General features: G+C 37.4%; 1 protein-coding gene across 4 annotated transcripts in view; it reads left to right on the top strand.

Annotated features, from left to right (window-relative positions):
- LOC150078026 (sister chromatid cohesion protein PDS5 homolog A-like) overlaps positions 1–12,137 on the top strand; it is a 797,139-nt gene that overhangs the window by 221,085 nt on the left and 563,917 nt on the right. For all 4 annotated transcript variants that reach the window (XM_090384327.1, XM_090384329.1, XM_090384326.1 and 1 more), the window contains exon 10: positions 8,295–8,410. In XM_090384327.1, the coding sequence (XP_090240453.1) occupies positions 8,295–8,410 (116 nt within the window). The remainder of the gene's footprint in view (positions 1–8,294; positions 8,411–12,137) is intronic.

Raw genomic sequence — 12,137 nt, 5'->3', positions numbered from 1 at the left:
ACTAGGTGGTAAATGACTTTCATGAACCAGTGCAATACCACCCCTTTGCTTATTGGAGGCTTGAAGTGGTGGAACCCATGTTTTGTCTCCAGAGCTAATTTCCGGTCAACCCTGCTCCACCTCTTCCATCATGCAATATGATTGTTGTCTTTTGAGGTTATGATGAACACCATGGCAAGGTCCAAACTTCCTTACATTTCGAGGGAAAAACTCTAAAACGGTGCTCGCAGGCTAGCCGCTAGTTAGTACACTGACCAAACCTATTGGTAAATCTCTAGGCGGCTTCTGTGTCAGCAGGTGTATAATCTTGCTGCCTCTACTCTGCCAGATAGTGACTGGAGGGAGTCTGAGTAGTGTATGTGGGGGGGGGGGGCTGGTGGAGGCCAAGTTATGTCAAGGGTCTGGGTATATTCTTATATCCAAATGTATACTATATCCAAAAATTTCATTACTTCGTACAGCATGTCTTTCCCCCCCCCTACTTTTTCTTATTATTGAATACACCATGAACTGTCAAACTAATAGAGCAAACTTATCTGCGAAAAGATCTAAACCTCCCAAACACTTTCTAGTTCTTTTCACAAATATATGTGGTCTCAGTTCTAATCTCAATGATGTCTATTTCCACTTACAGTCTGCCAAACCGTATGTACTTTTTCTGTCAGAATCTCACTAATCGATTGATTCAACCACTGCTCATCCCAGTTGCCCAAATTATTCACTGTATGATTCCTTTCATCACAAAGGTGATACTTGTGAATACGTACATTCCGATATTCACTGTCAGAGACTTGGTAATTTGGAATCTCCTCTTTTCGATCTTCTCTGGTGAAAAATCACTTTACCTCATTCTGCCAAATTCATCTGTTTGCTGTACCGTTCTGCCAACTCCACTAATCATTTGGAACTCTTTAACTTCATCTCTTTGAAATTTGATTTTTTCCAGTCCAACTTTCCTAAGAGGTAATTTTCCTTGGTGATTTTAATGTTCACAACTATAGATGACTTCCATTTTCTAGTCAAACAGACCCAGCTGGTTGAGATGCTTAAACTTCTGCAATTACTAATGACCTCACACAAATTGTTCATTTACCTACCAGAATACCAAAACCATACAGGCAGCACGCTTGATCTTTTTTTTCACAAACATCCCTTCTAAGTGCACAGTCGAAGTGAGTCACCTCTGGTCACAACTTAGTGATTGTCTCTTCTCCATTGGGGCCTTTATCTCATGGCTATTCCCAACCTTGTGTTGTTTGATATTACAAGAATGCAAAATTAGATGACCTGCATGATTTCTTTTCTTATTTTCCTTCGTCGGATTACTGTTTCAAAACTTCTGGGTTGGCTCAGATCATGTCAGTGAAATTATTCTCGTAGGAATGGAATCCTTTATTCTACTTCCACCTTAAAATGTCATCCTTTATCTAAACCTTGGTTTTCCAATAAATGTGCTAAGGCTGTTCAAGAGAAGAATGTTGCATATTGTAATTGGCTTGTTTCGAATTCTCCAGTTTCATTTTCTGCTTACAACAGAGCTTTCAACAATTGTAAAGCAGTTATTAACAGTCCAAACTAGATTTTGAACAGTCTAAGAGTAGAAAACTTGCTTCTTGCCCTAATGGTAGGCAAGCATTCTGGTCTCTTGTCAAAGCTATTGGCTATAACTTTTTGTCCATCTCTACTCCCACCTCTGTCAAAACCAGATGGTTCTATTTTCAAGCCAAGGATAAATCTGACCTGTTAGCATACCATTTTTCTTCCAACTCATGTATTAATGTTCTTGGTAAAACACCTCCCATCTCTCCCAGCAATCCCCATTCAATGCCTCCTGTGGTCTTCTGTCAAAAGGATGTCAGAAGGATTTTGATGAATCTCGATGCTCAGAAAGCTCCAGGTTCTGATGATAATTCTCCACTTGTTCTCAAAACCTGCGCACCTAACTTACTTCACTTCTCTGCCGCATTTTTTCACTTTCTTATTCCAAAGGTGTTTTTCCTTCTCCTTGGAAATTTGCTCATATCCAACCAGTTCCTAAAAAGGGTGACAAATCTCTCTCTTCCAATTATCGTCCCATTTAATGGAGAAATCAATTAACTGCCAACTCTTAAACTATCTAAAAATCTTTCATCTGATCAACAATCGCCAGTATGGATTTCGTCAGTGTCGATCCACCGGTGATATTCTGGCTTATGTTGTTACCCATTTATGGACAAATTCAGTGGAAAAGTTTGGTGAAACACAGCAGTTGCTCTTGACACCTCAAAGGCTTTCAGTTATGTTTGGCCTAAAGGTCTTCCAAACAAGAAGACCTTTATGGTCTTCTTGTTTAGAAGGTCTTCTTGTTTCTCTGGTTGTTAAGGCAACCAGAGAAATTAATACTCTTGATCTGGTTATCAGCAGTGATCATTCGTGTATTAAGAATTTGCAGATAAAGGAACCACTAGGTGGCAGTGATCATAGTGTACTGATGTGGGATTTACTTAAAGATTTAATTACCATCAAGGGTAAAGGAAAGGGTTTTTCCTTCCGTAAAGGCGACTACGATGGTTTGAGACAGTATTTAAATTCTGTACAGTGGGATAAACTGACGATGTTACCAACAGTAAATTCTAAGTGGGAAGCATTCAAGGAATTAATCGTGGATGCTACTAAAAGTTTCATACCTATTAAGAAATATTGTTCAAGGTTTAGGCCTAAATGGTTATCAAATGAACAAATGAGACTCGTAACAGAGAATAAAAATGCATGGGATGCATATAAATTACGAAGCGACTCAGAAGGCTAAGATGCTAAGAAAAACAGCAAGGATTTCTTTACTTATATAAACTCTAAAAGGAAGGGGATAAATTTGATTGGTCCACTTGACATCGATGGTTCGACTGTTGATGATCCTGCTCAGATAGCAAACAAACTGAATGAGTATACTTCTGTTAGTGTACACCTAAGAGAATATTCTCCGTATATGTTTCTTTTTTTTTGTGGATGGCATATGCAAGAGGTATCGAAGGCAGCATATTTCCATTGTGTGATAACACAGCCCCAAAGCTAACCTCAGAAGTATGGCAACTATAAATAGTCGCCATTCTTCGGGAATGTGCCTCATGTTCATTGTTGCCATTAGACCATCAACATCTTTAAAAACAGTGAGTTCACTGCCATTAGATCATCAACATTCTTAAAAACAGTGAGTTCACTTTCTGTTTGATAGAATTTATCATAGTCTTTATTTTGAGTATGAAATGTCATATTTCACAGAATGATCTAGAAGAGTCCACTGTTATAGCTTTGAGGCCAAAAGGCAGTTCAAGATCCCAGATGTGGTCATTAAGCTCACTTTCTGTGATCTTATGTGGTTCAGAAGGATAAAGGTTTGGGCAGAATGGTGGATCTCTTGACATAGACAGCTGCTGTACTTCTTTGTGTATATCAAGTTGATGTTCATCAGTGTCTTCAGCCTCATCAGTGTGTACAGAAAAACAGTCAGGTGGCTCAGGAATAGGTAGTACTTCACTGTGAGTCACGGAACCACCTGTCTACTCTTTCTTCATTGTCATCCCTTTTCTAATAGGAGGCACCATACAGAAGTAAGTCTGTGACACTATTTGTTGACTCCCTCCACATCATGGCCACTGCGAAAGGCATAAAACGTCCCTTTTGATTCACCCACAAGTTGAGTTTTAATGAACAGGATAGTGCAGCATATGTGTGGAGCCCAGTTCTTATCCTAGTCACCTACTTTCTCCCCAAAGTACAAGAATTTGGCTTTTATGGCTCGAGTTAAGGGACATTTTCTTGAAGCTAACGTGAATTCTTCACGCTGCGTAACAGAAGTCATTTGGATTATTCACACAATTACAGGGCATATTAATTTTACATGACACAAGTACTGTGCAAAAGTTAGGAATCTCATAGAGAACAACCGTTAACTGAGAACAAATTACCCTTACCCAGTACCTAGCTGTATTCGGGGATTATTGCAAGAGTTGAAGGCAACAACTACTTATCACGTGATGCAGAGCGAGGCGACAGTTGCAGATTGCATGATGAGAACATGTTGGTACTGAAACTGCATTGTTGCTATGCATTTTGCCCAGAGCCATAGTTGATAATGCAGAGTAACTCGCTAATATGAGACCCCAATTGTAATTCGAAAACAAGAGTCAATTGACAATTTTAATGTGATTTTCACTTGTTCAGTAGCATGAAATTAGTCAAGTTGAGTATTTTTGTTTTCATAACATTTTACGTGTTGACCAGTGTTATCTCTGGTCAACACGTAAAATCTTCAGAGCTTGGAAACTTAGAGGTAACCTGATTGAGGTTTATAAGGCTCTGAGAAGGGGGGTTAATAAAATGAATGAAAGTGGAATTTTCACTGTTATAAAGAATTCCAGAACTAGGGGCCATAAATTCAAATTTCAGGAATAGAGGTCTAAATTGCAATCAGTTTTCTTTTAGCCATGAGGTCATTGATTGCTGGAACATATTGCCTTCACAGTTAGTTGAAGCTGACAGTTTTAATAAATTCAAAGCTGAACTGGATATTTACCAATGTGAGGAGGTAAGCACATAATTTGTATTTTCTTATCTACTTGTTTTTTATTTATTTATTTTGCCAGTGCAGCAAAACCTGAGACTTCCTTGCACTATATGGTGAATACTCTTACTGTTCACAACAAGTAGAGCAGTGCTGACTGACACTCCTTGTAATCCTCCATCTAGCCATCCCTTTATCCATAGCAGTAACTTGTCCCTGATGCTCTGCTGCTCCAATTTGTTCAGCAGTCTTTTATGTGGAATAGTGTCAAAAGCTTTACTGAAATCAAAGTAAATTATTTTTTGCATCCAGAACAAATCACCCATTACAAATCATCCTCTTCCTTCTAGTCTTGACATAAGTAAAGAAGTATTTTCTGCTCTTCTTTGCATTCTTTGCCAGAGACATTCTCATAATGTACCTTGGATTGCTGTATTCTGTACATTAAATTATTTACCCAATAATTTATATGCATCCCGTGTATTTTTCAACTTTCTGAAAGCAAAAGTCCTTCCATTTACTCTCAAAAGTAGTTACTTTAAGTAAATCCCCCTTATCAATATACTATGAACAATGCCACCTAGTGGTGGCAGTGGTCATAGTATATTGATGTGGTGTTTTTTTTTTTATTTTTCCCATTTGTGTTGCATAAGGAGTTGCTGCTGATAATCAGATCAAGAGGCTTTCTAACATGATAATGATCTAGAAAACATTTATCTGATAAATTCACAAAAGTCTTGCTTCCATATGAATAACCAGTCCACAAGATCATACAGTGGAGACTGTATTTTCATGATTTATAATTTTCAGTGCAGGAATATTCCTATATGTGGTCTATTCCTTCTGTAAAGAAAAATTCATTAAATTGATGATAATCTTATTCAACATTTTTTAATCTGAAATCATATTTTTGATTGAATTTAAATTTTCATAGTACAGTGGGACCCCAACATCCGATGGTAAATTCTTTCCACAAAACCCATGTTGTGAAAATATTGTAATCTGAAACCAATAATACATTGATTTCCTGTTATTCGTTCCCCAACAACACAAAATAGGTATTTCTTACATGTTCATCATCATCAGCCATTTTCAATCCACTGCAGGATGAAGGCCTCTCCAGCAACTTTCCAGTTTTGAGCACTGGTCATCCATTTACTACCCACAAACTCATGAATTTCATCTGTCCATCTCCGCCTTTGTCTTCCAGGTTTTCTTCTAGTTCCTCTTGGGTACCATTCTGTTATTTTCTTAGTCCATCTGTTGTCATGTCTCCGAGCTATGTGTCCTGCCCAAGACCATTTTAGTTCTTTAGTTTTGATAAGAATGTCCTTTACTTGAGTTTGCTGCCTAATCCATGTGTTTCTCTTCTTATCTAACAGTCTGATTCCCAATATAATTCGTTCCATTCTTCGCTATGTAGTTCTCAGCTTCTCTTCCATTCTTTTGGTGAGTGCCCAAGTTTCACTTCCATAAGTCATGGTGGGGAGTATACATTGGTTTATTATTTTATGTTTCAGACAAACTGGGATATTGCTCTTCAGTATGTGACTATATTTTCTGAATGCTATCCATCCAAAATTTGTTCTTCTCTTGACTTCCAGCCATTTATCATTATTACAGCTAATAACTTGTCCCAGATAAGTATATGACTCCACCTTTTCAATTACTGCTCTTACATGTTATACTTCATTTTTACATTAAAAATTAGTGTTTTATAAAGATTATTTAATAAATAGTCATAAAACATCTTAAAATTACAAAAATAAATAGATAAAATAAATTAGCATTTACCTTAGACTTGAAGTGCACAGCTATTGAAATCAGCGGTAGCGTAGTGGTGGTGGGACTATATCATGCTTCAGGTGTCTTTTCGGTTTTTTGTTGCTACTGGCTAAGAAACTGTCCAAAGTGGGCTTTTTTTTTTACGAGTTTTTTGTAGCTTCTTGAAGTAAGAAATGACTTTGTCTTCCATTTTGCAATCATCTGTTCTGTGTTTTCAATGTCGGGGTGTTTTTACCACTTCTCTTAAATGCTCACGACAGGAAATGACAGTCTTCAACTCTTCACCTGACACTTTTTCGGTTTCTTTCTCTTCCTCTCCATTGCCACTCTCTGTAATTTTCTCCAACTCTCGTAGCTACTCTGTTGTTAGCTCATGCCCATGAGCATCAATGAGGTCCTCCACATCCTCTTCGCCAACCTCCAGATCCATTGATTTACTAAGAGTAACAATATCTTTTGTCATTTTCATAGAGTAACAATATCATCTTCAAATCCATCAACATTATGGATAATTAAATGCCAGATGTTTTTCAAGGCTGAATTTATTTAAGCACCTGTTGGAAACATCATTCCAAGAACTTACAATCAGCCTTAAACAATCCAACATGTTTAACTTCGATCTGCAAAAACCTTTGAGGGTGACAGAATTTTCACCAGAGGTCACTGCAAAGCAACTTGCAGACATTTTCATGGCGTAGATTTTCTTGGAGTTTGCAATCACTTGCTGGTCCATTGGTTGAAGAAGAGGAGTGTTGTGGAGTGGCCAAAATTTGACTTGAACAAAGTTAAATTGTGCTTCAAGAGATTGAACAAGGTTGGGATAATGGCCTGGCACGTTATCCAGCAGGAGCAGTGCCTTCACAGGAAGCTTATTTTTCTCAAGATAACTCTTCACTCCCAGCATGCCTTTGTCGTCCTTTTGTTGTTTAAATATTCTGGGGGTGTTAGAGTGATACACAAGCAAAGGCTTTAGCTTAAAATCTCAAGAGGCATTGGCACCCAACAGGAGAGTGAGCCTACCTTTCAGTGTTAAAAACCTGCTAGGGAAGATAACTCTCCTGATTAACAAACCCTTGGAATTCAATATTAAAGGTCTCAGTTGCTTTTTTATCAGCACTGGATGCCTTTCAACATGTTTGCCCTTTTTTTGAAGTGCACGAACCAGCCTTTGCTGGCTTTAAAGTCTTCAAAGTGCACAGCATTGCCACTGGTTGATGGAGTTCTAAGTTTCAGATCGTCATAGATCTGAAACAATTGTACGAGTGACGTTCCGCATGCCACGCTTTGAACGATAAAAAAGATGCTATTTAGTTGAGAATGCATCTGAAAATTTTCAGACGGGTTCTCAACTAAACGATCGTATGGAAGGTATGTCAGTTCCTGAGAATATTGGATGTCGATGTCATCGTAAGTTGAGGCCCACTGTAATGCCCTAAAAATAAAATTAAACCTTAAAACTAAAAATTAATGTGTCAGTATACAAAGAAGTTAGATAACAAATTTTTTTTTTTTAATTAACGATACTTTATATCACTTATAAATAATATTTACTTTTAAAACAATCTGCAAAAATGGTATGTACTTGTCCAAAGTTTCTTGTTTTGTGTATTTATTTTAAAATTAATATTTAAGTAAAATAAAGTGATTCCTTTTAATTTTGAAATTATTATTATTAAAGGAAATTATAAAAAAAGGTGGAAATTATTATTTCTGTATGTTGCTAAATTGCAGTAGAACTCATTCATTCAAATAATGATTATTTTAAAATAATTTGTTACCCAAGAATTTCATCATAAAATGAATTTACTTATGAGGTTATCAAAAAGTTCTTGCAGCTAGTTAAATGAATGGTCTAATAATGAAAGAGTGTATTGATTAATAGTACTTTTGATGTAAATATTTTGTAAATGTTTTTTTATTACTTCACATTCTAATTTCTCTTATTTCTATATTTATTTATTTTTTCCAGAGTAATGAAGAAAAGGAAAGGCTGGATGTAACAAAACTTTTAGCCAGAATGTTTTCTGATAGGAATTCAGATTTAGCAACTCAGAATAAAGCTTTATGGACTAGTTTTTTAGGAAGGTAAGTTTAAGTATAAGATTATATCCCATACTTGTGTGTACTTTTTTTTTTTTTTTTTTGGAATGCAGGTATATGTACAATATAGTTTCCAAAAATTATTTTATATCATTCAAATGTGTCATACTAACCTCTGGTGAGACACTGGAAGTTTATTCTATAGTTGAGTACTATTGTGTTGATTGCATATAACTATGAATAGCATTTATTTAGTTATTAAAATTTAGATAGTAAGAGAGCTTTGTAATTATCATATTGTAATTCATTATATTGTCAGTTCATATAAATATTAATAAAATTGAGAATTCTTTTCATTAATTGCTCCTGGGTGGTACAATGATATTTGAAGCATAGCTATGGTGGTTCCTAGTCTCTTTGTTGACATCTCCATAGCTATTTACATATTTTGAAATTTATTTCTAGTCTCAAGAACAAACTTCTCTGTGACTGTCAGCCTTTTTTATTATTGAAAATTTCTTTGAAAAAGGTGATATGTAAGTAAAATAGTGCCCCCATACTTGAAAGTGGTGAAAATTTTATATCATATTATATCTGCCAACTTTCCAGATTTAAAATAGAGAATACATTTTTTAATTTTTTTTTTTTGCTTGGTCTGACCCTTTTTTCATCTCAGCGTCATACTAGCTGGTACCATAGCATTAGCAGAGGCATATGATGCAAGAGAGCAAGCTTATGCAGCATCACCCAAAAAAAAAAAAAAACCCTCCCATTTCACCCCTCCATTTGTTTCAAATGCCTGTCCAGCTCAGCCTTAAATTTATTTAGGCTATCAACTTCCACAACAAAAGATGGAAGTCTGTTCAATGATGCAAGTCTGTCCAATCAATTACCCACTGGTTAAAGGCAAATTTCCGCACATCTATTCTACAACTGTCTTTCCTCAATTTGAATATATGCCCCCACAGGTTCTTAATCTGGGAAAGAATTCCATCAGCATTCAGCTTGCTGAACCCATTCAAGGCCTCAATCAGATCACCTCACAGACGCCTACTCTCCAAGTGCTGCACTTTGCAGAACTTAAGCCTTTCTTGGTAAGAGCACAACCTTGTTCTCCTCACCAATCATGTTGCCCTTCTTTGTACTCATTCTAGGAATTCTACATCCTTCCTAAAATGAGGCCTACAGACCTGTACACAGCACGCTAGATGTGTCCTGACCATTGCCTTGTACAATGGGATAATCACCTCCCTGTCCCTGCTAGCAAAATTCCTATATATCATTGACAAAACTCAATAACCTGCCCTGGCAGCCCGTCTGCACTATTCAGCAAACTTCATATTTGACAGCACAATTACCCCCAGATCTTATTCACTTTCCACTTCCCTGAGTGTAGAGAAGAGAAATATGGGTAGCAATAACTGAAGAGAAACGTACCAACACAGTTGGTATGCTTCTCTTCAGTTATTGCTACCCCGTATGCAGTACGTTGCATTTGTCAATGTTAAACTTCAGTTGCCACTTCTCAGCCCATTTGCCCAACTTATCTAGATCCAGTTGGAGGAGCATACTGTCTTTACTGTCGTTAACAACCCTGCCAACCTTTGTATCACCTGCAAATTTGCACATTAATCTTGATATACCTTCATCGATATCATTGAATACACAAAACAACAATGGGCCCAGCACTAAACCCTGGGGAACTCCACTAATAATAATTTTCCACAAAGAGCAGTGTCCATTGATTACCACTCTCTGTTGTCTCTCACTCAACCATCCCTTTATCCATTGTAGCAACTTACCCTTAATTCAATACCCCTCCAATATGTACAGCAGTCTTCCATGTGCAGCAGTATCAAAAGCCTTTCTAAGATCCAGATATATAATATCAAAGTTATTCCCTGCATCCAGTTCTTTTGTGACTGCGTCATAGTATCCAATCAAATTGGTCAGGCAAGACTTTCCCTTAACAAAACTATGCTGTGTCCAAGCTATAACTGAAGTCTTGTGTAGATGATTCTGCAGTGCTTCTTTAACCAGTGATTCCATTATTTTCCCTGGAACACAAGTTAAACAGAGAGGTCTATAGTTACTTGTGTCACCTTTTGAACCCTCTTTGTGAATTGGTGATACATTTGCACACCTCCAGTCCATGGGGACCTCCCCCTAAGTCCAAGGGAGCTTTTATAATTAGGGTTAAGGGTTTGCTTACTTCCTTTGCTGCCTCCTTTAATATAACTGGATAGATCCCGTCAACCCCACGTACCTTCCTTATGTTTATCTTAAACAATTTCTCCTCCACTTTGCTCTCAGTTATTACAAAATCGCTTAGCTCCCTGTTAGAGTTTGATAAACTTCTGGCATTCCCCTCATTGAATAAATCCTCACGTGTGAATGTAGATGCAAAACACCCATTCAGTTTATCAGCTACACAAGCATGATCATCAATAGTCAACCCATCTATGTTAAGTGGTCCAATCTGATTCATCTCTTTCCTTCTAGAGTTTACATAAGTACACAACTCTTTGCTGTTTTTCTTTGCATCCTTTGCCAAAGATTTCTCGTAATCTGCCTTTGTCCGCCTAACATCCTTTGTGACTTGATTACAGACAAGCTTATATCTGTCATAGCCTTCTGTGTCACCTGATAATTTATGTGCATACCATACATTTTTCTTCTCTGCCACGAGCCTCAGTAATTCATCTGACATCCATTTACCCCGAACCTTGAACAGAAATACTGTTCAAGGTATTTCTGTTTAAACTTCAGTTGCCACTTCTCAGCCCATTTGCCCAACTTATCTAGATCCAGTTGGAGGAGCATACTGTCTTTACTGTCATTAACAACTCTGCAACCTTTGTATCACCTGCAAACCACTGGGTGACAGTGATCACAATATACTGATATGGGAATTACTTAAAGATGTAACTACCATCAAGGCTAAAGGGAAGGGCTTTTGCTATCGTAATGGTGACTACAGGGGTCTCAGACTGTTTTTAAATTCTGTATACAGTGGGATCAACTGATGATGTTACCAACGTTGAATTCTAAATGGGAAGCCTTTGGGGTCTTGGAGGCTACTAGGCTTTTCATTACATTGCTTATATCTGTGTGACACCACGTCTTTGATATCCCAACAATATCTGCCTTTGATGTCTTTACTAGCACTTCAAGGTCATCAAATTTATTAACTATACTTTTGGCATTGGTGTACATGCAAGTATACATGCACCTGTTCCTACTCTTAGTTACCCAGCACAGCCCATGTATTTATTTGTTCCCCTGTGATACCCAACAGTCCTGGAAATCTCCATTGCCTTGCTTTCCATGCTGCTGCTCATTCTAATAGAAGCAGTGCAAGAATAACTTTGCCTCTGCCTGCACCCACCATTAACCTTTTAGTCTGTGTATCCTCCCCCCCCAAAGCTAGCAGTATTTTGACCCACTTAACACTGCCTCGATAGCATTAGCAAATATTCTTGCACCCTTTCTCTTTAAGTGTACCCCATCCCTGTAGAAGTAATCTCTCCTGTCAATAAGCACAGACCAAGCTGAAAAAAATTCTACCCTTTGAGCTTTGCATACTCTCTCTCTCTCTCTCTCTAGGGCTGAATTGATCAACAAAGCTCTTATCATATCTTCCCTACTATCATGTCTGGGCAGAATTGCAGACGCTTTCACATTCAGTCCTAACTCGCAACTTATTTCAACATTGACCTGTACTTATTGAGTAAATCTGCGGATCTCTTACTCTTAATATCATTAGTTTCAA

Source organism: Mastigoproctus giganteus, chromosome 11 (assembly GCF_048544385.1).
Source record: "Mastigoproctus giganteus isolate SK-2022 chromosome 11, ASM4854438v1, whole genome shotgun sequence".
In the NCBI taxonomy this organism is placed as follows: Eukaryota; Metazoa; Arthropoda; class Arachnida; order Uropygi; family Thelyphonidae; genus Mastigoproctus; species Mastigoproctus giganteus.
The sequence above is the reverse complement of the archived record's forward strand: the minus strand, read 5'-3'. Positions and strand labels throughout refer to the sequence as shown.